The sequence below is a fragment of the Pungitius pungitius genome, chromosome 1 (assembly GCF_949316345.1).
Source record: "Pungitius pungitius chromosome 1, fPunPun2.1, whole genome shotgun sequence".
In the NCBI taxonomy this organism is placed as follows: domain Eukaryota; kingdom Metazoa; phylum Chordata; class Actinopteri; order Perciformes; family Gasterosteidae; genus Pungitius; species Pungitius pungitius.
The window spans coordinates 14,635,227-14,661,152 of NC_084900.1; the positions used below are offsets into that span (position 1 = coordinate 14,635,227).

A 25,926-nucleotide genomic window follows, 5' to 3' on the forward strand; every position below is an offset into this window, starting at 1 on the left:
ATCGATTTTTAACTTGTTTATTGAACCATGAAAATTAAACGATTTCCAGTCCATTTAGTCCATTTGACTAATCCGAGCAATAATTGACAGAATCAAACTGTTTTTTGGCCAACATCTAGTAAAGCTACTAGTCCTGTGTAAACTCAGCACACTGAGAGAGAGAACAGTTGAATTATGAGAATAAAATTAGAAAAGTTCTTTTAACTTGGGCGTCCCATTGTTGAATTCCATTTTGTTAGAATTTGGTGAATTATGTGTTGTTTTGGGGATTATTGGCTTGATTTTTTTTTAAAAACACTAGTATTAGAATTAAATACATCTGAGTCAAACACTGGACGTCATTTATTGTGCTGCATCATCTAAGCGCCTCAGAGGAAACAGATGGAGCTCACCTAAACACGAGAAAGCATCGGGAGACATTCTAAAGGGGAGGAAAATAACTCTCGGATCAAGTGATGGCTGGGCCTGTGCTGCGCAGCTAACAGTTATAAACAGAGCTAACGGTGCAAATAGAGCTACTGGTGCAAACAGCGCTAACAGTGCAAACAGCGCTAGCGGGGGAGACTTCAGGGTGGGTGCATTGGCGTCAATGGCCGAAACGTTCTGTGAAGTCTTAAAGCTGCATTCTGTCGAGTGACCAGGAGGGGGCGACGTCTATGAGAAAATGACTCTACTTCTCTCTTGATTTATTCCCTCAGTAAACATTGTAAACATGAGTTTATGGTCTCAAACTCTAGTTTTACAGTCATCTTCAACACAACATGATGTTCATTTAGTAAATTAAGGTCCATTTAGAGTCAAACAGACCATAAAGCAGGGGATGCTTTAGGGCGCGGCTTCTGCTATATCATTACTCTTAATTCTGTATACTGTTTGGGGATGATATAAAGCCTTTCTGTATCCAGTTGGTTGTCCGTTCTTTGCTTCCTATTATTATCCAGAGTGCATCTGCCGATCAAACCGCTGAACACGAGAGAGATGCCTGTCATTAAAACATCAAAGAGTGAGTATATCCTTCCCGACCTGAGCGCTTCACTGAGCCACTCGCAGCATCGCATGCCTTATTAGATGAGTCCAAGCTACCCAACTGTAACTAATTGTGCATTATTGTTCCGCTAATTACTACTTTAGAGGAGGCCAGCCTCTGCTGAGCTCCACGTTGTGGATGTCAGAGGTCACACTTGACATGGACTGAAAGTCCTCACTCATATTCCACCCCCACCGCCAGCCTCAGTTAGCTTGGCCCGTATCGCCTCCACCTTCCAGCTTGGGACAGAGTAATCTGCAATAATGGGGGGGGGCTAAAACAGGGGCGTCATTGGAGATTTGAGTTAATACGTGTGCCCCCCCACTGACAGCCTGTGAGCATGTACCCTCTGTCACTTGAGGTATGCTGGGAATGCCTGTGAGTCAGACGGACGTAGAATGTTGGTCCAACCTGGGATCATTTATGGGAGGAAGCCCGAGCATTGTCTTCATCGTCTTCCTCGCCTTCATCGCTAAACCCGGATCATCAGAAGAAGACTCCTCATTTCACACATAATAATCTCATTTCACAGCCTCCGGCCCAAGGTCAGAACAGAGAAGAAGCATGGGGGGGGGGGTGTTCTAGAAGCTGGAGGTCCAGTCACATGGTGCTGTGTGAGTGTGTGTGAAAGTGTGTGTGTGAGTGTGCGCTGTTCTTCTTAAGACAATAACTTAAAGATGTCATTGAGTTAAGTGCAGCTGGACAAGTGAAAGGCTCTTATGGTCAACTGTTGCACTTGAAGATCAGAGAGGATCAGAACACTGATACATTACTGAAACACACACACACACACACAGGAACACATTGTAGCTACACATCTGCACAACGACTTTCCCTTTCAATTGTTTTAAAGACCTAACAAATGTTATATACCCCTTTAGGAATGCATTGAACACATAACACACAAAGCCCGGCTGCTGCACTCAAAGTGTGATGCATGTGCACACATTTTCACGGGGGGGGGGGGGGGTGCAGGGGGGACCTCCGGGTCACACACATATGAGCGGCTGGAAACGCACTGTTGCCATAATAACGTTAAGGAATGTAGTCGTGCTTGATTGGTGGATCAGTGTTGATAAATCAATAATGAAGCATAGCATTTTAAGCATGGGAGCATGCCGGATTTAGAGGAGCGCTGCAGCCCCCCACCCCCTCCAGGGAGGTATTGGACATACTCCTATGTCTGGCGGTGTAATCCTTCATATGACTCAGTATAATCCAAACAAATCTCACATTTTAATAAAGACAGGAATTTGTCGTCCAGAGGACCAAGCCCCGATCGTCTGCTGGAGGGAACGAGATGAAGATCAAAAGGTCTCCTACTTCCTGAACTTCATGCACCGTGGAGTCCAAAAGACGCTGGTACGCTGTCCTCTGGAAACCCATTGGACATTATTTTACGTGTTTCTTTGGAGGGCTTTTTGAGAAGGTTAATGGATACAGTTTGGATACAGAAAGTCAGTAGAACATTAAAAGTTTTTGTTATACTGACAGAGAGCCTCGGTTTATTCAGTAAAAGGTTATGATAGACGTGCCCTTTTGCATCAGAACAGTGTAACCCATCAACACAGTGTGAATGTGCCAACTCAGTGAGCCCTGTGACCTTGTCCTTGACCCCAACCCAGATCCCATGACCCATAGACCCCCTAAAGAGACCATTAATCTTCCAAAATACCTTCATGCCTATTATGAGCCCTCTAGCTTTTCACTAGAGGCACGCACTGCTAATGGACTTCTTTTTCAGTTAATTCCAATTGACTGTTCCTCCCCCTTTTATATTTTAATACGGACTCAAAGCAGGTACCAGTGGTTCATGCGTGATGCCGATCTGACGGAGGCCGTGTGTTCTCCTCGTGGGGAATCATCTCTCTGGTGGCTTCAGAGAAAAGGTTTTTTTCTCGCTGTGGAGACGATTTGGTTTAATGAAAGAAAGAAAGAAAAAACTAGCAGCTTCCCGGCGCGGATTGAATTCAGCCCCTCATCCAGGAATCTGAAAGACTAACAAATGTCCACTGTGTGCTGGACAGGAAATGAAGGATGTCTGCCACAGCAACCACTCCACATGTAAGTGCATTTGTGTGGTTTGGATCAGGGGCGGTGATTAGGGGGAGAATGAGTGATATTTGCCTGGGTGGGTTGACTATTAGGACCGCTTAAAGCATGCAGGCGTCAGCGGTGCATCCCACGTCCTCTGCTCCAGGTGGGGGGCGGGGGGCGTGTGAAATACTTGTGTGAAAAGCTTGACTCCATTTTGGTCGGGGGGTGATGGCCGCCGATTTCATGGCACTGAAAGGGCTGCTGAAAGAAAGGAAAGCGTAGCTAAACTCTGCCGAGGACAGAAGAAGAAACAAATACGTTGACACAAAAAAATAAAACAACTGCTTCATCGACAACTTTAATCAATTATTCATTCTTTATTAGCGTGCACATTCTCAGACTCCTCCGAGGGGAACAGATGCTGAGAGCCGTGTGAAAACGGGCTCTGTCACAAAGACGTCAGCTGCTGGACCTCCGTCCCCCTTCATTCCAAGTCTTCTTCAACTCAGCATGATGTTCATTTGGTTTAGAGTCAAACAGAGCAACCAAAAGCCCCAAATCTCTTATTCAGAAGTGGGTTGTGCTCAAGGCTTCAAGAGACGTCACTACGTCCTCTTCTTCTGGGACGCAATCATCAGCACAAAGTTTGCTAACGTTAGCGACTAAATGCTTAGCTAATCTTGTGCCCCCCTCTGTACAGGTCTGTGATTGTTGTCTGAATCCCTGCAGCATCAAGCGTTGGGGGGGGGGGGGGGCAGCAGGAAGGGATGCGGACTGGAAGCTGTGAGAGTAGAATATCATCAGCCACGAAGCTAATCTGCACCCTGCGTCCCTGCAGAACCTCAATACATGACTGGGGGGGGCACAGATGAGCCCTCAGATCTTTGGACCGGACGTCTCCCCCCCTCTCCCTCCTCTGAGGAAACTATACCAGAACAAGACCCCCGATTCTGAGCAGGGAGGTGGATGCCCCCGTCAGGTTCTGAGGCCCCACCTGGCAAAACACAGGAAGTGGCTTCAGTGAGCTTATGTGTGTGTGTGTGTGTGTGTGTGTGTGTGTGTGTGTGTGTGTGTGTGTGTGTGTGGTGTGTGTGTGTGTGTGTGCTCACACTCAAGCACACATTTGTGGGCCTGGGCATATCGTTGAATCGCGATTGTAATACTTGTCTTTTTTTCTGCCCCCCCCCCCACGGTAGTGGCTCCGCGGCCCCTGGACCAGCGGCTGGCTTCCATTAGACACGTGGAGCCGGTCCAGACCACATGGGTCAGAGAGGTAAACATCACCATCATCGCCCGACAGCTATGTTGACAAAAAGGATCCTCTGTTGAGGCTTCGGGTGACATCATTGGGGCCGATGAGCAGCTTCTGAGCGTTGATCAGTGAAACCCCTTAATCAGCTCCTGGCTGAGTGCTAATAAGCAGTCAAAGGGTCCAGAACGTGTGTTTGAAGGATCCATTCAGGATGTCAAACAGGTTCAGCAGTGAAAGCTGAACCTGAACTAGTCCAAACTAAGGAGCAGCACTCTAGATTCCTCCAGATGATTTAAAACTTTCACTTGTCCCTCCGTTCTGTTTGTTCTGATGTGACCCGAGACTTATGGAGCCGCTCCCACATCAGCTCAAAAGGCCCGACCCACTCATCAGAGACTCAAATACACAACCGCAGAGTTATGTAGGCCACATAGCTCAGCTCCATCGCCATCATCGGTTCTCCTGGCGCCCGTTTGCGTGTTAGCCCAACGACACTTCCTGAAGGCCACCACATTTGTGGGGGGGGGCGCCCTCTAGGTGTTTAACAAAATATAGATTTAATAAAACTCATGATTAAAAGAAATAAAAATGGCAACCCACCATATGTTGAAATTCAATTTGATATGTGTTTGGGGGGGGGGGTCCTTTCATGTCACACATAGGATGCTTTAGATTAACACCATCGTTTACACAGCTAGCGTTAGTGCTTCATGCCTTAAGGAGCCTTCCAGCTAGCATAGTGATGGTGCTCTTGACACAACGGTCATGCAGGATTCTTTTTAAAGAAGTAGTGAATATGATGGGATGCTTGTTATATAGTTTGTGCCACTAAAGGGAAAGAGCGATTTTGTGCATTGAAGATGGATGGTGTTTATGGCTGCACACATTTGGATTTGCTCCAATAATGCTGTGAATTCATACTAAAAGTGAAAAGAGCACAATTGTGTTAAGCTTGGTTATGTTTCTGGTTGCAAAAAGCATTTTATTAAACTGGTCAGAGGCCGATAACGTGAACGTTAACTTTTCTCCACATTTACTGTGAGTGAATTCAAAAAATGACTTTGAAAGAGGAAGAACAACCAGCCTTCAAAAATCGGAGCGTATATTCTAAAATCTACTTTTGTCCATGATAAAAATCCTGTGTGTTTTTTCACCTGTCATGTTAAAATTGGATGTGAACGTGCCAAAATACAAAGACAGTGTTTGAGTCAAAGTAAATTCAAGTTAATAAGAAGAAGAAACAAGTTGTGAGCAATAACTTCATATAATAACATCCTGACACAAGTAGTGTTGGTTTCAATATTCTTATTTAGCGTTTAAAAGGTTACGGTTCAAAGTGGGCCTTGGTTGTAGGTCGGGGTCACATCACGTGGCCTTTGCTTCAACAGAGGCCGGCGAGCCAAACACGTGGTCACCTGGCTCCGGCAAGCTGGGGGCCACGTCCAGATCGGACGGACTTAATTGCAGCAGCGACAGCGACGGGACGGGAGACGGCGAGGGGCTCGGATCAGGGACGATCAGCTGAGACGTGTCTGGGAGCCGGGCCAGCGACCAGCGGAGAGAGAGAGTCAGGCCTGGAGAGCAAAATGCTCGTTAAGAGTCATTCACTTTGGTCTAAACAAACACTGCTAACAGATCTGATCCAACCGCTCCACACTGTGCCAGCCTGCAAGATTGTCCCATAAGGGGGGGGGTGTAGAGGGGAGACAGGAAGACGCACCTGGTCGCTCCTCTGGGAGACAGGAGGAGTTGTGGGGACGCTACACGAAGAAATTATTTGTTTGCTGAGGGAATAAATCAAGAGAGAAGTGGAGTTGTTTTCTCATAGATTTCTATGGGACCAGAGGAGCCGCCCCCTGGTGGTCACTAGAGAGAAGGCAGGAGATCAATGCCCCACATCAAACACATCTTTGAGTGTTTTTTACATTGGATTAAATCATCAAAACATCTCGACCCAATGTTTCCACCACGTCTCTCAGTCTTCACTGGCGGATGGAACGAGGTCTATGAATTAATTATTAATGAATCTCTGATAATCAATTCTGATCAGATTTTTGTGTCTGATTCTTACAGCAAAAATCGACTCTGCAATGAAATCAGCGGTGAGAACGCTGTTTAAACAGACCTCGAGCTCAAATTATCCAAAGAAAACAGACTTATTGAAATTACATTCCATTCAGGCCAAAATGACCCGTTAAAAATGCTCCACTGTTTTCCTTTGAGGTTTCCCCATAATTTAAAAAAAACAGTCTTTCACCTAATAAGCTCTTTAAAAAGGAATCATTTTCTCAACAACTTTTTATTTGCTGTTTCCTTCCAAAATTAATGAGAAGCTTTGCGCGTCCAAAAGAAATAGGGAATTTTCTTTTTCTTTCATTTTCAGAGTCAGAGCAGCTCGCCAACACAAATGGGAGGAAAAAACATTAATACAAAAAACAAAGCTTTTCTCCTCCAGTCTAAATCATCATTTGAATGACTTACATCACTTCTTTTCACTGGGAGAAAGCTATTTAAATTATTTATCTTTTCTTTTTTTACTGCAGAAAATACTTGCTGCTGTCCTCATAGATCAAACCTGATTTGTTGAGAGAGGAGACACGCAAATATGAGTGAAAAGTCTGAATGATTCATCTGAGATATTTGAATTATTCAAGAAGAAAACGATTGAGAAAAAGCAGAAAAAAGAGCAGGTTTCCTTTCCTCCACGTGGCAGGTACCCCCCCCCCCCCCCCCTTAGAACCCTCAGGCAGGAAGCCAAGGGCCAAAAGAAGAGAAGGGAGAGCGGTATAAAATCCTCTCTGATGTGACAAGGTCCTCCAGAGGTCATGCTGTGAGCAACAGGGCCAACGACAACAAACACACACACACGTGGACACACACACACGTGGAAATGGGGGGGTTGGAATTTATATCTTCACCACACTGACTCTGTAGCAACGAGTGATCGGTGGCGACTCATCAGCAGAATGTGGATGCAAGAGGAGAGAGGAAGAGAGACGATCTCAGGCAACCTCCTCTGGTCCCATAGACGTCTATGGGGAAATTAATCTACTTATCTTTAGTGACCAGCAGGGGGCGACTCCTCTGCTCCCATAGACGTCTATGGGGAAATTAACTTCTCTCTTGATTTATTCCCTCAGTAAACATTGTAAACATGAGTTTATGGTGTCTCTAGTTTAAACTCTTCAATACAGCATGTTCATTTAGTATACCGTATTTTCGCGACTATAAGGCGCACTTAAAATCCTTTTTTTTCTAAAAAAACGGCGCGTGCGCCTTGTAATCCGGAGCGCCATATATATGGATCAATTGGTTGATCCATACTGGTTAACGAGGATCCATTGGAGGGAAAGTCTGGTGCCAGCAGCCGCGGTAATTCCAGCTCCAACAGCGTATTGTAACGGACTGTGTTTTCATGTTCTGGAGCGGCATTGCACTTTACAGAGTTTTGGGATGGTCAGTGAAGGGCGCACAATGTGACGTCACTCATTTTAGTGCCACCTATGGGGACGCGGGAATTGTTGTTGTTTTGGAGAGCGATGGTGTGTTTTTGTTCGGCGTAGGCTACGGCCGACAGTAGCCTGTTTCTCCACAATAAAACCAGAAGATAAGCACATTGTCCAGAGATTCATTAGCGAGAGTCGCTACAGTACATTAAAGCTCGTAGTTGGATGTCGGGATCGCGCTGACGGTCCACCGTCTGTCCCAGCGCTGCCTCTCGGTGCAAGATGCACCAAAGCATTTGCCAAGAATGTTTTCATTAATCAAGAACGAAAGTTGGAGGTTCAGAGATATTGTTAATATCCACATTAACGTTGAACAACGTTTCCATGGGAGTGAAGAGTTTTCAGAACGCTTAATAACGTTTGATTTAGCACAGCCCGATCTAGTGGATGCATAACGCAGTCCCAGTCAAACGTTTTACTGCAGTTACTTCTATGCGCCTTGTGATCCGGTGCGCTCTATATATGAAAATAGTTCTAAAATTGGCGATTTATTGAAGGTGCGCCTTGTAATTCAGTGCGCCGTATAGTCGCGAAAATACGGTAATTGAAAAACTTTATTCTTTGAAGGGGAAGTTTTTTTTCATCATTAATCGATATTGATGAAAGAAACCAGCATTACATCTTTTAAACTACTAATCCATAAAAATACATTCTTTCTTTCTTACTCATTTGAAAACATACCCAAAATATCAATGACGGTCTTGGGTACAAACAAAAAGATCACAAGCACCATCTAGTGGACGAGGAGAGGGAAACTACAACCCTTTGGACCTGTTGCATTGTATGCAATGCCTTGGTCTTTTGCTGCTCATTTCAACATCAGATCAGCAAACCAGATCAGTTCTGTGTGCTTTATTTTTGTATTTTGTTTCTAATAAAAATATTGAAAGCGGTAAAACAAATGAAACATCTGTGATCTCTTCTTGAGGTTTGAAACTATTTCTTATCTTATCTCCTCTAACTTACTAAGCCATAGCTTTAGCGTACTAAGCCATAGCATATATTTTATTATACTTTCATTTTATTTTTATCTTATTGCGGCACTATGTCGTCATTATTGAACTGTCTTCCGTCATGCACCAACCGCCATGACAATTTCCATGTATATCTGACATATTATGGCAATAAACGTTTCCTGATTTCCATCACAAACCAGGACAACACACATTACCAAAAAGCCTTATTTATTGTTTAATAACCCAAGCAAGAACATCCAGAATCACTGATGAAAATGTAAGGTATCTGCGTCTATAAGCAGTTCATAGACAAGTTTATAAAAAGAAACATACTGGGGGGGGGGGGGGGGGGGGTTTGGGAAAGAGTGAGTCAGCCTACAGGATCTTGCCACAAGAGGGCGCCCCTGACAGAGGAGGGAGTGAAGAGTTTCACTCCTTCACCCTCCTGTTTCTCCACCGAGCTTCACCTCCAGAGTCCCTGCGGTCCGTTACGACTCCGGTATCCAAACGCAGAACCCCCCCCTGCCCCCCTCCTGCACCTGCACCTCCTCCTCCTCCTCCTCCCCCCCCCTCCGCACACTCCTGGTCTCAGTCCACTGAGACGCCCTCGGGCAGCTCCACCACCACCGGGTCGCACTCGTCCAGATCCGCCTCAAAGTCCCAACGGAACTTCTTGGTCAGGTGAGCTTTGAACTTCTCCGCCCTCTTGCGAAGAGTCCCGTCGACACCGGAAGACCCCGCGGACTGGAAGAAGTCCTGGGAGGAGAAATCAATAGTTCTATATATAAATAATAATAATAATAATAAGTCAAATCAGGACAGGATTTTTAAATCACAATCAACAACAATTATTATAATCTCTCCCACCTGCAGCGTGGAAGTGAGGAAGTTGCTCTGAGACACGATGTCGACGAAGAAGTCGGGGGGTATTTCGCCCAGCTGGTGGTAGAGCACGCCGATGAGCCCCAGGTAGAGCTCCTTGTGCTTCCTCATGGCCCCCTCCGAGCGGCACAGCAGGGCCAGCAGGCTCTTCCAGTGCTCGAAGCACTCGTAGACGTTTCCGATCAGGAAGCACACAAAGGCGAACTGCAGCTCGCCTGAAACGAGAGGAGAGACGACGTTAGCAAGTTTTGCACCTGGGACAGAGCGGCGAGCTGGTGGCGGCACCCGGCACCTACCCAGCAGGTTGAGCGGCTGCAGCTGGTGGTGCCTCTGCAGCACCGTCTCCAGGGCGTAGCTCTGGTCCAGGCTGCACTGGGTGACCTCGGCCGGCGTCGCCCCAGGCGGGTACTTCTTCTCGGGGATGACAGAGAAGCGCATCTCCGTCCCCTCCCTGGGCTTCATCCTGGGGAGCCGGTCCAGTCCCTCCCTCATGCTCTGGCACGCCGAGTCGTTCCTGGGCTGCTCCGCCCGGTCCTTGGTGTGCCGGAGCTGCAGCTCGGGGACGACGTCGCTGAAGGCGCACACCCGACCCGAGAGGGGCTGCAGGCCGCTCGCCACCTCCTCGCTCAGCCGGTCGGTGAGGGACACCCACTTCCTCATCACCTCGTACGGGTAGGGACCCAGGTGAGGGTCCAGGTCTCGCAGGTTGGCCCTCACACGGCTCACCTCTGCCTCGTTGCGCGAGGCGGAGAAGTCCAAGTCCTCTTCTTTGGGGTCCCAGTTGGCCAGCAGCACGTCTCTGGGCTTGAGGCTGAGGAAGAGGCCCGTCTTGGGGCCCACCTCCCCGCCGCAGCTGGTGGAGTTGACGGAGCAGTAGTGGAGGAAGTGGAGGCCCGGCGGGATCATCTTCACGCCCTTGAAGCGCGGACCGACCTGCCAGCTCTTGCAGTCGATGCCCAGCTCCGTGCCCTGAGGGACCCCCAGCAGCACCAGGGTGGCCCCCTCCTCGAACAGCCTCCGGGCCACATCCGGGTCCATGTCGACGCTGCCGCTGCCGGCGGCCATGTCTCCTGATCCGGAGACGAACGGCTGTTAACGCGGACCGACGCTGCTTTTAAACTTGTGTAGAACGGGAACTAAACGGAACTAAAGCATTTTAAACAAAGAAATCCGGGTGAAATGTGTTGGAATTGCGGCGTGTTTTGCATTGGTTTGCCTTGTGTAACGCTGGTTGGTTGTTGACGGAAGTCGTTTGGCCCGCGCTGTGCAACGTCTCTGAGGCTCCGGGCGGAAACAGTTTCGCATCAGTTATCAGTAGTTCCGCTTCCACAGCGATAAAAGCCGCTATATAAAAGAACTATATAAAGAGAATCTATACCACTTATACTATATTAGTGAAAATAATTGAATAATGTTTAATTACATTCAAATTATTTTATCATTACTTCTCGAATAATATTTTATAATAACAACAACCTTAACATTAGCAATATAACTGTCACTGGGCCGCATAAGTAGCAATCAGACATTTGAAAAAAAGTTTATTGTATTGCATATGCTTCAAAATATTGAAGACAGAAACACATGCGTATGATGACCTACATACATTTTACAGACAAAAAACAATTGTTAAAACAAGAGACTTTGATAAACGTGCATAGTGTTTCAATGCCTTGAGGATACCTTTAGCTTATCTGTGGTTAACTATTCCATAAAACGAGGCGCAAGGTTGAAATGCAAAGTCTGCTAAAGATTTAACACAAAACGCAGAGAACTTGACCACAGTAAACATCCATGATCAGTCACCGGCCGTGGGAATTGATTTGAAAGTGAAGAACGCGAACATGAGGCAGGAAAACATTTTCTACTTTGAGAGCATAAAGACGCTCTGAAGTTTCTGCCAACACGTGATCAAGGCCTCCATAACTCTGATTAGCCGGATCCTCCTCCTCCTCTTTCCTTGTGTTTTCTGGACGGCTGAACAAGAGACTTTCTTCCCCTGAAAGAGAAAAATGCAGTGTACTTAATCCTTGTGTCTGTTTACAGCGACGGGTAAACACAAATGAAAGAGTCCAGCTATCGACCCTCCCTTCTCCTCACCAGATAGTCCGGGCTGCAGTTTTGGGCGATGAGCTGCTCCATGCTGGCCAGCGGCTTCTCCAGGGCCGACGTCTTCTTGCCGCTCCGCTGACACTTCATCTGCTGCGTCATTCCGTAGATGGAGACTAGGATGCGACGGGCCTGCAGCCGAAGACAACGGAATCAAAACCACTTTATGTAAGGCAGACACAAGAGTAGATTATGAAAGCAAATCAGGGACAGTGAGATGTAGGACCTGGGTGTTTATACCTACAACCTGAACAGGACTGACAACACGTAATGTAACACAAATGCACCGCATTAAAAAGGGTCAGGACAGGTCACTCTCTTTCATTCTCTCACACTCTCTCCGCGCATGTAGGATAACTTTATGTATAATATTTACTCGAGTTAATGTGAATTCTTGTTTTTCTACTTTTTTGTTTTGCTGTGTGCACTTTTCTGCCTGATGCTGAATTCCTGTGAATTGGCCCCTGAGGGACCAAAGGAGGATCATCTCATATCCCCCTGTCCATGGTGCTGAAAGTGCACACGAGGACATTTACCTTTCCAGAGGGACAAGCCTCTCTCACTTTGGAGGTGTTGAAAGAGCCAGTCAAATTCTGTAATAAACAAAGAGGGAACAAAACGTGGATGATTAAAAATATCAGCTTTACAGATGAAGGAACACAATGAAACAGCTTCTTGAGGTAGTGTTGCACTCACCACTGAAACTGATTAATAAACTCATAGTATAATACAGATTAAAAAAGTAATTTAAAAAAAAGTCTACTACTGTCTAGAAAAAGAAAACATCAGCACTGAATTAAAAGGAGCGAATAATCTAAATAAAGTCTCTTTTTAAACGCACACATGAGCGAAGGCCTCCTACCAGGTTCTGCAGCTCCACGAAGATGACCTGTCTGTAGGAGCCCAGGATTTCTTTGTAGTTACATCGACGTTTAGCGCACGCGTCGGCCAACAGGAGAACCGCCAGGACACGACGGAGCAGCGTTCCGGTCAGACACTAGAAACGAGAGAGAGCAGCTCCAGCTCACCGTGCAGACAACCACCGGGGGAACGAGGGCATTCTAACACGGCGTCTCCGAACCCAAACCAAAGCGCAGCGCTGCGTAAATACGCGCTCACCATTTAGCACGAAATGCGGCAGGATGTTTCAGAAGAGCAGAGCCATCTCTGTCAGTGGCAGAGGGATCCAAAGCTCGTTTTTTCCCCACTCTTCCCCGGGCGGATTGGTGCACGCGACGAGGTGCTCGGCGGGCTCCAGCATCACCAAAGTCCTGAGTAAAACCAGCCGCTGCTCCGGTACGCGTCCCTGTCATGGATCGGTGGACGCCGCGTTTTGGGTTTCACCAAAATCCGAGCGGAAGGAAAGTTTGCACCAATCAATCACTCGCCCTTTCCTTTCGGTTTCGCCGCGCAGACAGACCCGTTGCCAGGAGGGAGGGAGGGTCATATGGTACAGTTGTGTTTATCCGTTTGGGTACATTTGGTAGGCGCTTGGATTAAACGTAACATAAGGCAATGACCCGGACTCTTCCCCTCAGCCCTTCATGTAAAGCATCTACAGCCCGGGAGCATCACAGGATAGAAATGTGCACATCTGACACTCAAGACTTTAACACTTTTTTATTAAAAGACTTGTTTGGGAGAAACAGAAAATTGTGCCACAGACCTTCCTTGTTTATTGGAGCCATTAAAAGTAATTCGACACATTGCTATTGAGCTACATAGAAAAGGCTGATCATTACGACATGAGAAAGTCCCCGACGAGGAGTTTATGTACAACTTCTGAAAACAAACCTAAAATCATGTTTCTAACAAACAAAAGCATTGGAAATAAACAGCTGATCGTCTCAGGAGTTCAACTGTGAAAGGTGGATTTTGTTTATTTTACTCCTATCACAAAATTCACAAAAGACAAAATTAAAAATGTTGACAAGAATCACCAGAAAAATGAGTGTCAGAGTGAAAACAAATCAGGGCCATCATTCGAATTTAAAACTGATAACTTTGAAACCCTTTATTAGACAGATGTCAGTAAGCGAGAGTTCCCCAGATGCTCAGCACGTGGGGCTTCACGCCCGAGGAAGATTGAACCCCAGCGTTGTCATAGCAACGTACGACCGGGCACACATGTAAACGTGGATGTGAATCATTGCTTTGATTTCATTCGCTTCATCACTGTGATTGACAAGAGAAAGAGGCCCCACATACAGAGTCCCCTTCACGGGCAGCGAGGGACTCTGGCTGATATAAACATCAGTCCTCCCCCTCCAAAATGTTGCAATCATTTGGCCCATAAATCAACATTTTGCCTCTAGAAGAAGTCGCCCAGGTTTGATTGAGAGCTTCATGAATCAGCCGACGAGGGGATCAAGAAACCTTCTCATTGCCTGAGTGGACTCCATGAAACAAGAGTCACCGGAAGCTCATCCTCAAAGGAAACAGCTGCAGGGATCATCGAGGCCAAGGAAGTTATCGCCAGACTGAGGAATTGGGATATTTTAGACATTTTGTGCTTCCAGATAATCTTCAGGAATGACATCACCAGTCAGCGTAGACGAGGCTGTGAGTTCAGACACCATGTTACAACCTCTGCAGCTTGTGTTTATCACAGACCTTTTTGAATATTAAGGAAGGAAACAAGTGAAAAAAACGCTGACTCATGTCCTGGTTTTGTCCCAGTCCACCTGACAGACACTCGCTCACATTAAACCTTGTTTTCACTCTGACACTGAAGCCTCACTGCTGACCGTACAGACTGATGCTCTTCAGTGAAACAACAGACCTGGAGACGGATGAAGGGCACATGTGAGCACTTTGTCTCACAGCTCCAGGTCCTCTGGGTGTTTTCAGTCCAAACTGCCCCCCCCCCCCCCCCCTCGATCTTTAGAAGGTGTTCTTGATCTTGCCTGCTACCCCCGCTAATATCTCCCCCGTCTTCTTCTGCCAGTTCAGGACGTGTTTGGACTCGGCGCACCACAGCTCGCCGTGACGAGGCTCCGCGTTCTCGCAGCGCTTTCGCACCTCCTCCTGCTGCTCCTGGTGGGGCAAAAAAATAAATGTAAAAAAAGGGGCAAAGAGCAAACACAGACGAGGTCAGAGCTTCCCTGAGCTACACGCAACACACGCGCTGGATCATGTAGAATTTCTGATGGTTTCCTGACTTCAGAGCGGTTTAAATCGTTTGGTGATGTGTTGCAGCTGTTAACGAGGCCCGGATTGTTCCATCTGTCTCGTTGCGTCACAGCTTCTTACCTCTGTGCCATGCTGCTGCTCAAACTTGTAGAAGAGCGCCCATGCGTCTCCGAGGTCCGGCTCGATCTTCACCGTCCGGAGGAACCACTCTCTGGCTTTGGTGATCTTACGCTCGCTCCAGAACAACCTGCATGTGGAAAAGACACGGCACGAAGCACAGAAGAGGAATAAATAGCAACATCAGCAGTACTGGCAGAGGTCATCCCTGAGAAAGCAGTACACAGACAAAGATGGCGGCGTACTTGGCCACGGCGAGCAGGACGTGGGGGTCGTGTTCACACTTCTTCAGAGCGTCCACACTCTTGGTCTTCCTCTGGGGCCGGGCCTCCAAAAACACCGCCTCCGCCCACAGGATGCCTTGTAGGAAGGAGGGAGGAGACTCTTCAGATCATGGACACCTGTAGGGGGTCGTTGTGGAAGACGATCCCGTTTTAAGCGCTCACCTGAATTGGGGCACTCCTGCAGGGCTTTGGCCATCAGCGTGTTGGAGATGTTCTTCAGACCCGCACGGAACTCCAGCCGGACCGACTCCAACCTGGCGGACGGGATCATTTCACACTCAATTAATTACGTCCTCTTTAAAACTCGATGAGGAACTTTGACAGGAAGGGGGCGGGGCTTAGCGAAGGCACGTCCTCTCACCACAGATCGGGGCTCTGGGGGTTCTTGAGTCGAGCCTTCTCCAGGATGGCTCTGGCCCGGGTCAGCTGTCCCACCCGCTCCTCCAGACGGGACAGCAGCAACCACAGGCCGCTGGAGTGCGGACACTTCTTCAGCTGCGGCAACGAGAAGAGACACTTTCATCAGACCCCTGGAATGATGCACTGCAGAGTCCCCCGTGAAGACCGAGGCTCACCCCTTGGTTGTAGGCCTCCCGGGCCTTGTCCATGCTCTCACACTGCTCTTCTATCTGGCCTCTCATCATCCAGAGTTTGGGAAAGTCCTCGTAGTGCTTCAGAGCCTCGGTGCACAGCTCCTGGGCAGCTTCTATGTTCCCCAACACCCACTCCAACTTCACAGACTTCATGAACACCTGGAGAAGTAAGAAGACAGGAGCTATGAACTCCCGCCTTTTAAATCCGCCTGCATCCAAAAACACGATTACGCAACGCAAATACCGGACCGGCATTCACACGTCTGAATGACAGACCTCCAGCGCTCTGATCGCCGCTTCAAAACCCACCCGAGCGGCGTTCTTATCTCACGGAACCATCGGGTCTGAGTCACGTCTGTCAGCTGGTGCAACGGCGATGACAAGCGGGAGCGCAGCCAGGTCCCCAGACAGGCCCCGACCTGAGAGCCCGGCTCCTGACTGACAAACACTTCAGAGATCGCTCGACAACGCGGGTCGCAGCTACTGCAGTCTTTCCTCGACCATTATAACGGGGGGGGCACGCCTGAAGTTACGTTTCCCCCCCTGGCTGGTGTCTCTACACCTGTCCTCCTCTTTCTGCAATTCTCAGTGTCACAACGACTCCTGACTTTCCAGATCTATTGACCCTCCCTACATCTGTCTACGGCCTCCTGCTTCTCCTTTCAAATTGTAACTCACCTACCTGGACATATAGATTTATCGCTAGAAATGATTATTAAATAAGTATATGTTAATATATTATATATTGTATGTTTAGGACAATAGCCTGGACCCTTGTTAGATAATGTTTCCTTAACCCTCCTGTTACCTTCAAATTTACTAACATCTTTTACCATTTTACCCAGAAAATGATTATAATTACATTCTTTCCCCAGGTTTATGTATTAGGAACTTTGTGCTAGTTTGTTGACGACATAAATAGCGAATTCAATTAAAAATAAAGACGACCCCCCCCCCCCCTTAAACATCCGGAAATACCCGCTAAGCGACTATGGAGAAATATGCAGAATAAAAAGTCACTGATTGACATACCATTTTATATAATTCTTATAATTATAATAATATTTCCAGTGCTGGTCAGTCTCACAGTAGCCCCTCGTGCAGCAGTCCCAGCTCCAGCTCCACCTCCACCCCCCCCACCAAATCCAAAGATTATTTTATAATATACTGCAGGGGAAAGTGCTTGTGTTTGCAGGTGCAGATTGTGTCAACATGTGTACAGGAGATTCAAAACATATCATGTTCATTTTACCGTTTACCCAGTTGTCTCCGTTAAATTAGGAAAAGTAATAAAATTTGAAGCAAAACAAGTAATGTTAGGTATCTATTAAAAGACGTTAAACATTGAATGGGGTCAAATTGATTAGAAGTAATAAGAGGGTTGATATTAACACTAAATGCCAAACCCCAAACTCAACTACAACAATCAATCCCAACTCTCTCACCATGGATTCTTCTAAAAACCTCCTCGTTGTACTGGTTCTGAATGTGTTTCGGGTGCCACACTCACCCTGGCTGTCGGGGCGCTGCTGCGGGCCTTCGCCAGCAGGCGACGGGCTCGTTCGTACTCGTTGTTCTCAGACTCCAGCTTGACAGCAGCCAGCCAGATCTCCTCACTGTTTGGGTTGGCCTACGGGGGGGGAGGCAAAAAGAAGAGAGTGAGAAGGCAGGAAAACAGAAGCCGGTACGTGAACAATCAAAAGTCTGAATCACGTGCTCACCTGGAAGGCGAGAGCCAGGATGCTTCTGGCGGCGGGCACGTCCTCGGCCAGCCACTTGGACTTGGCCCCCATCAGCCACAGGACCTCGGCTTTGGGACAGTGAGCCACGGCCCTCTGGAGGAGGGCCTCCAACGACTCCCTGGGAGACGGAGCAGCACGTGAGACGGTTAGAAGACAAGCAGAAGGTTTCCAGCCGGGGGCCGTAGAACAAACCCTGACGGCCGCAGCTCACCTGGTGCCGTGGTTCTTCTCAAAGTAGGCGGCTCTGAGCCAGACGCTTTTTTTACTGGGGAACACCTGCAGAGCGTGAGCATAGATGGCCCGGGCACACTCCAGCGCTCCGTGTGACACGCACTGGAAACACAGAGGACAAGTGCTCAGAAGAGCCGCCATCGTTACTGATGAACTGAGGGATGATTTAGCTCCTCTTTCAGAGTAGGTCGTCCCAGGACAAGAGGGTAGGTGCACGTTGATGCAACAGAAGACCTTCAGTGAGACTGTAAGGGGACCCCTTTGGGTTTCAGGGTCTTAGTGGAAACAAACCGTGACTCACGCTATCTGAATCCTCCATCCACGTGTGTTTGCAGTCCTCCTCCTCGATGCCGATGCCGATCACGGCTCGGATCACGGCCTGGCAGGTCGCCACGCTGCCCGCTTTGTCACACTCCTCTGCGTCCTGCAAAGACGAGAACCAAACCTTTAGGAGGAACAAACCATGTGGGTCGTACACAGGGGGAAAGAAGGAGTCAACGGGGCATGACCTACTGACCCCAGAACAGTGGGGATAAATACGACATGTGTAGAACCACTGAGACCAGAAACTACCTGAAGGTAGATGACTTAGTTTGTGTAGATGATCAGGCTTCTCTGCACAGGTGATGCTTGTACAAAAGGAGACATTTTAAAGCACTTCTGTTGCTGCGGTGAGTGTACGCCTTGATGAACCTACTACATAAAACCACGTACCACCAGGAGAGGAAACGGTACAGGGGGGTTTGTAGGAGAGGCCCGTGATTGCAAAACAACATTGAACTGCGCAAAAAAAACTGAGCGTCAGGCGCGGCGTTGGCTTGTGTTCTGTTGCACAAAGAAATAGCTGATGGAAGCGTTTGCCAAAATATGTTGGCTCGTTATGAAACGTGACGCATTCTGCAACACGGTTAAAGGGGAAAACCGTTCCTCCAGATAAGAGGGTGCGTTATTTAGATGAAGACATCAACAGTTGATCTTGATTTCAACTACAGTATTCACTCAAACTTAAAAAGAAATCTTTCAGATCAAACTGAGGAGTGTTTGTGATTTGCAAGTGGTGCAGTGTGCTTCGGTCCCGTCTTTACGAGGCGTCAACCCCACAAAGTCTGGGTGCACCTTCAGTTGAGGCCCACCTGTATCCACTGCTCTCGGTTGATCTCCACGCCGTTGGCGCGTAAAGAAGTGATGGCCCTGTCGATGATCTTGTCCACCATCTGAGTGTTGAGGTTGGCCTCCTCCAGCTTGGCGGCAGTGATCCAGATGTGGCGATCGGTGGGGATGTTCTCTCGGGCTTTGTTGAGGACGCGCCGGGCGTTCTCGTACGTCTCCAGCCGGGCGAGCGCCAGCCACAGCTGCAGAGAGCGGAGACAGATCGGATTCAAACGAAGCTGCAGCGGCGCATCGGTGGATTTGAAAAATGACGTTAAACAGCCTGACGCACCTCGACGCTCGTAGGGCAGCACTCCACCGCTCTGCTGAGCATGATCCTGGCGTCCTCCGGCTCCTCCAGCTCCACGGCCGTCTTCCACAGCCGAACCGACTTGGACACATTCTCCAGGGCTAGAAGGGGGTCACATTACACGGGTCACACCCCACTGACACTTTCCAGGTGGCCCCTTAAGCTTTTAATCTGGGAAACCTACTCTAACACAAACCGCATGACCCAATTTTAAATAATGAGAAAACGGATATGTGTCAATATTCTTACTGCCATTCCCACATCACCTTATATTATCTAAAGATGTACGGAATAAAAAACAATTCATGCGTGTTATTGAAAACAGACACGTTCTAAATGCATTCTCCAATTCATCAGCAAAACTATGGAAATTTAGTTTGTGGCAGGTCAATGTGTTTTTAGACAGACAGACATGGTTAAATGCACAGGGCTTAAAAATACAGGAAAATGGACTTTGCCATTAGAAACTCAACACCAAACAGCATTTCCTGCAACAGCAGCTCAAAAGCGTTTAGAGTGGGAAGTGTAACAGAAGCAGAGCATGAGGCCCCCGAACATGTAGAGGCGGAGAGAGCTCTTCCACAGAGGAAGCTCTGCATCCATCTCTGTCAGCGGGGTATGCTGCTGGGAAATTGTGTGTGTGTGTGTGTGTGTGTGTGTGTGTGTGTGTGTGTGTGTGTGTGTGTGTGTGTTCTTCTACATGTCGGGGCATTGACACCATGGTTCCCTAGCTGCAGAATGTTATGCTTCATTAAATCTCTTATGTGATCACAAGCTGGCTTTTAAGAGGCAATGGATCAGATGGTGTGGCAGGAAAGAGGGTCTTCCCCTTGGTGGGGCAATCGTTAGGTATTCTTTCACATAGGCTGAGGAGGCTAAAAACACTTATAAAAAACATTTGTAGACCCACCCTTCCTGAGGACTCGTTTCTTGGCCCTCATGTCCGTCTCCAGCTCTGCAGCTCTGATGTAGATGCGGACGGACTGCGGCAGGTGGCGGACGGCCTGGGCGACCACGGCCTTGGCCGTGTCGCCGGGCTGAAGCCGGGCCGCTTCCAGCCACACGTCCTCACTCTGGAGGGGCAAGAGAAAAGGCTTGCATCATTGGGGGGGGGGGGGGGGGGGTTGAAGGTTATTTCAAGTGATAAACATTTCTACATTAAACTAAACAGCTGCTTCCTCCTCCAAACAGCAAGTACATTACATCTACAGATGTGTATCCATTCAGAGGAAATATCCTGGTGCACAATCCTTTACCTTAGGACACATCTCAGTGCCTTTCATGATCAGGTTCCTGGCCACCTGGAGTTTGCCGGTCACCTCCTCCAGCCTGGCGGAGGCGATCCAGGCCGGCGGGTGGTGAGGGTTGGTTTCCCGCACAGATTTCAGCAGCAGACGAGCCTTCTTGATGTCACTGGTGGTGAGAAACCAAGAGATGCACCATCAGACACACTGCTTATCAACACAAAACACACCCTGTGAAGCCCCAAAGTCAGCAGTGTGTCCCTACCTGATGTCCCCACCATGCGTGGGGATCATGGAGTTGAGATCCGTCAAGTAACCTTTAGGGTCCACCACAGTCTGTCCGCTCACTGAGTCAGACACCTGCAGGTCGATTAAAAGGCAGACAGAAGATGAGCGACAACAATGAATCCAGCGTCCCTACATCGAGAGGACGAGCCGCAGAACGAGGGTGAAGGACGGCCGAGGGCTCACCTGGCTGAGCCTCATATCCATGAGTGTGTTCCTGGCCTGACCGATCTTCCTCATGTCCAGCTCTCCGGTCCCCGGCGTCATGCTCCCCGGGTACGGCGTGCTAAGACCTCCCAGCTAGCAGAGAGAAGACAATAACATTACGACATGATGGGAATGGCAGGCTCATGAAACATAGGATCAGATGTCGCTTTTATGAGCAGAATGTCGAGTCGAAACAAGACTGAACTATACTGTGCACCGAATCCAAGCAATAACGGCAGATGCCAGAATGCTCGATGCCTCCACTGATCAGCATTTAAAGAGAAACTACAATAAATTGAGTTAACAAATGTTTATTTGTTTACTTGCAAGAAACGTTTTTCTTCTTAGTCCCATCATTTATTTAACTCGCTGCCATAGAATGTTCACGCTGTGCAGAGATTACATGACTGAACGGAGAGAACCCTGTGAGGTATCGTGACCCCTGCTGGCTCACGCTGGAACTGCACCGCGTGCTTCAGCGGCGTGCGGTCCGTGTTGATGTCTACACTATGCAGATGTGTGTTTGCGTGTTTGCGTGGATACCGACCCCTTGCAGAGGGTCGACGCTGGTGTGGTTCTCTCCGGTCTGCAGGTGTTTGGAGAAGAAGCTGTCGGGGACGGGGGTGAGTTTCTCATGGCGGGGATTTCTCTGGCGCTTATTCCTGGCATCTCCCACCTCAGGGATGCTTAGCCACTCCTCCTCCGACACCTCTGATAACTTTCTCTGTGAAGAGATGGGAAAAGGAGGGTAAAATATAAATAAACTAAAACACAGATATAACAATGCTAAGTTTAAATGAATGCTAGGGACTAAAAGCTGGATAAATTAAGTTGATCTCCTCAATGTGTGTGTGTTTTTTTAACAAGAGGCTGGTTGTGCAAGAGACGTATGGCAGGAAGTTACAAAGATATGTAGTGGAACTATAGCAGTATCATGAATAGGTCCATAATATATTGAGAGACGGGTGTAGGAAGAGGACAATAGAGGAAAAAAGATTGTGCAAAGTAATCATGCAATCATGCAAAATTGTACCTTTAGATCAGAAAACTGTTGCTGGATTTTGGGTCGCTCCATACGGTATTTCTCGATTTCCTCCTTTTCTCTCAGCTCCCTGAAAATAAACCAAACATTCAAAACCGCATTCGCATGCAAGTTGAATGTCACACAGACACTGGAGACTCAAGGCTGGAACCTGCTTCTGCATCTTGTGACGACTGACTCGTTTCAATTCATGGTTCAGAAGGGCTTACGCGTGTTGCAGAGCAATTCACCGCCAGAACACCGGGTGGAGTAACGTTTTTTGTCAAAGACGACCTAGACGATGTCTTTGTGTGTCCCCTTTTGTTTGCAGACATATTTGTCCCATATCCGCGCGACCTTGTACTCCGCCAATGGTGGGTTGTATAAGTGGTCATATTTACAGATTTCTGTGGACAAAATCTCTTGAAACGGATTCATTCTCTCATAAAAAAAATCTTTGTTTTAGACCAATCACAGCTTTACGGGCTGCGCGAGGCTTGCGTAGATTTTTACACTAGTCTAGAAAAATTGGTCAACGCACGCAAGAAGGAGTGAAAAAGCATGCAAGGGGCTCGCAAGGGGTCCTTGCGTTTCTCTGAAGACGCAGAACCATGGACTAGGCTTCAAGTGAGGAATAGACCAATTTATTATTAACCTTCTTTCTTTGCGCCTTTCATCCATCCTCTTGTCCAGTGCTGCGTATATAGCATCTGCTTCTTCATCATCTTTCTCGTAGGGCCCACTGGAGAACAAGCTACCTGCATAACCATTAAACTAGAGGAGAAAAAAACACCAAATGATGTGATTAGAATGAACACATTATAATAAACACTGGGTTAGTTTTTGGTTAATGGATGAACCCCTTGCAAACAGCCCATAAATGAATATCAACATCAAAGTAAAGCCAAAAACACAATAAGCACCTCATCATAATTTGTGTCATTCAGATCTTCTTCTTCGTCCTCCTGGTTCTTTTTCATTTGGTCCCCAACCGTCCTCTTCCCTGGCGGAGCATGTCGGTCGTCCACTGGATCATTGGCATCACGAGCAGGACCGATATCAGACCGGGTGGTGAAACCAGTGGCACTAAAGAGGAGAATTCATTTCAATTTGACTGACGTAAACCTGGGTAAACGGATAAGTATTCACTGGGATGTTTGTCTATCCACATAAGCAGGTGATGGAGGATGCTTGAGAGGTTTATACACACCTTTGAACAACGTTTTTATCATTGACTATTTAAACTACAAAATACTTTAAACATTATGTTATGTGAGGAATACAAGTTCACTTTCCACAACAAATACGGTGTCAAAAAGACTAATTTACCTAATTGAAATGCCTGCTATTTTTTAGTTTAGTTAATTGTGACATTAAAAAGGAGAATAACAAGTCAATGCCACCACGGCATTTACACGGATTGCTCAAAGAGCTGTACATATAAAACTCGGAATAGAATATACAAAATATATATTAATAGAAAATCTTCCCTTTCAAGTAAAATAAATGCAAATAGTGGAAAGAAGCAATTTGTACTTAATAAAACAAAAAAACCCTGGAAAACATTTGATATTTTTGGAAATTGAAAATAAATAAATGAATCCAAGGAGCGGATTGCAGAGAGCTAATATATTATCGGTAATGGTAAAGAAAACGATGCAATGTCTTCTTACTTCAACTGAGATGACAAAACAGTCGTTTTACAACCAGTTCGACTCACAAACTTCATCTATCGGACATCCCTTAGCTTACTGGCTAGCTTCCCTTAGCTTACTGGCTAGCTTCCCTTAGCTTACGGGCTAGCTTCCCTTAGCTTGTGGGCTAGCTTCCCTTAGCTTACTGGCTATCTGTGGGGCTACTGTTCGCAAGCTAGCTAAGCGTGTTAGCTTACCCTCTGCCCAGACCGGGGACGTAGCCCAGCGGAGCTGGCATCCCCAGAAACGGCTTCTTCTTCTTCCCCATCAGCGGAGAGGCGATGGGGATTATCGGGGGCCCGCCGCCGGCCCCCGCCGCCCCGGCGCCTCCTGCGGACGACTTGGAGACCAGTTTAGGTCCTTGTTTTATCCCCGTGCTGGCCATCTTTTCGTTTCTCCAACGACGAGGAGGCCGAACTGCCGGATAAACAACAGTCGCACTTCCGCTGGCGGCGTGTGGTGACCCCCACACGTCACTGCGCGTCACTTTGCGTCACGTACGTCACCACGCGTTCGTCGGTGTTGGAAACAGCGCCCCCCGCTGGACAGGCGGGCCTTTGTTTATGTCGCCTTCTCTCTGGATGTTCATGTCGCTCTAAATCGTTGATGTGGCCTGTGCAATCGGCATATTTTACACACCTCACGGAACAAATATGTTATTATGTCACTTCTAAAGGATACTTATCATGTTTGTAAAAATATTGGTTTACTAGGGTGGCCACATGGCGGCGCCACAGCTCGACAAATAAAAGGCCTTTTAAACTATTGCAATCAATCACATCAGAAGTAGGCCATGGATTAGTATTCCTAATGAGCCTTTTTCATGTGAGTAATTTGAAGTGCTTTGCCTGAACTAACATCATGATGATTTTCTAGAGGGTACTGCCAGAAAGATGATCTTTATTATGTTATTGGCATATTTTTTAATCTTATTTATTTTATGTTTATTGTACTTACAAGCCAATGTTCTTAAGAGCATTTGGGGACATATCAAAGGTGCATACAATAGGCCTGATAATTATAATGTTAAAATACTAATGAGAACAATATCTTCTTTGTGACTGTTTCATTTCCTCCCTTGACAGAGTGTCATAAATGGACCTGTGACCCCAATCATAGCACACGTGAAACAGCTGGCATTTGTTTGAATAAACAATCAGACCCTGAAGGTTGCATGTAGCCCAACTGAACCTTCCCATTATTCTTAATGTCAGGGCTTTCACAGGGCTCCTGTATTCAAGAGGGATTATTATTCTCCAGTAGCAGTGTGTTGTAACTGACGAAGTAAGACTATCAATAAAACACGAGTAGAATTCAGGCCATTGGCTTAAAGCCATACATGAAGTGGTTATAGAGTAAATCTGACAGACATGTTTATGTGTTACAATGAGAACTCCCTCTGCATTTTGACTGGAAAACATTCATTCTGTTCAGGCATTCAGACTGTAACAATGGTGATTACATTCTAACAGGACACTTTCATCCCCTGAGAGGGAAGAGAGGCCATCAATTAGTCAGATTCTCTTTTTTTTACCTCACCCATCCTCTGACTGCTCCTCGGCCCAGGCTTTTACATCACTTCCTCATTTACATAGGCTGGAGGGCAGACACTAGTTCTCTTCTGGGAGAAGAACGTGATGATTGAAATGGGCCATCAGATACATTAGAAGACGTGCAGCTCCCTCAGCTGAAGACCAGTTTTACCATGCAGCGCCACTCAAGCATTGATTGCATCTCAAACACGCACCTACTTTCCTGTGATTGTTTTCATTCAACTTGAATTATCTTCCAGCTTTATGTGCAGCTTTAACTCTCATTAGATGGTCTGTGCAGTAAGGGAGAGGCAGCAAACCAAACCACAGATGACGCGTCTGTGTGCGGATCATCGCGCTGACCCACGGATGAGTGATCCAGGTCAGTCTCATCCGTGGTAAATAAATCATTAGTGATCCTGACCCGCGTTAACGCGCAGAAACTCCTTCACATTCTGGTCCGAGCGCTGTTTAATTCATACGAGTGTGGGGTTCATTCAGGACCACGCTGTACACAAATGGCTAAAATAGGAGTGCTGACAGCTTGCGTTTCGGTAACAAAAGTGTTTCCTGATCCACCACACACACACAGACAAATACACACAGACAAACACAC

At 47.3% G+C, this 25,926-nt stretch overlaps 2 protein-coding genes across 2 annotated transcripts; both read right to left on the reverse strand.

Moving 5' to 3' along the window:
- Positions 1-8,989: 8,989 nt before the first annotated feature.
- aar2 (AAR2 splicing factor) lies at positions 8,990-10,956 on the reverse strand. Its single transcript, XM_037480785.2, has 3 exons — positions 9,957-10,956; positions 9,646-9,875; positions 8,990-9,534 (listed from the first exon to the last, which is right to left on the reverse strand). The coding sequence occupies exons 1-3, from the start codon at positions 10,723-10,725 to the stop codon at positions 9,367-9,369; spliced, it is 1,167 nt and encodes a 388-aa protein (XP_037336682.2). The 5' UTR covers positions 10,726-10,956; the 3' UTR covers positions 8,990-9,366.
- Positions 10,957-14,483: 3,527 nt separating this feature from the next.
- prpf6 (PRP6 pre-mRNA processing factor 6 homolog (S. cerevisiae)) lies at positions 14,484-24,230 on the reverse strand. Its single transcript, XM_037479680.2, has 21 exons — positions 23,976-24,230; positions 23,008-23,170; positions 22,740-22,858; positions 22,097-22,175; positions 21,611-21,787; positions 21,043-21,156; positions 20,837-20,931; positions 20,584-20,740; positions 20,238-20,400; positions 19,310-19,428; positions 19,002-19,220; positions 18,170-18,292; positions 17,849-17,970; positions 17,617-17,755; positions 17,406-17,525; positions 15,878-16,054; positions 15,664-15,797; positions 15,465-15,556; positions 15,264-15,378; positions 15,022-15,148; positions 14,484-14,805 (listed from the first exon to the last, which is right to left on the reverse strand). The coding sequence occupies exons 1-21, from the start codon at positions 24,161-24,163 to the stop codon at positions 14,653-14,655; spliced, it is 2,895 nt and encodes a 964-aa protein (XP_037335577.1). The 5' UTR covers positions 24,164-24,230; the 3' UTR covers positions 14,484-14,652.
- Between the last annotated feature and the right edge of the window lie 1,696 nt (positions 24,231-25,926).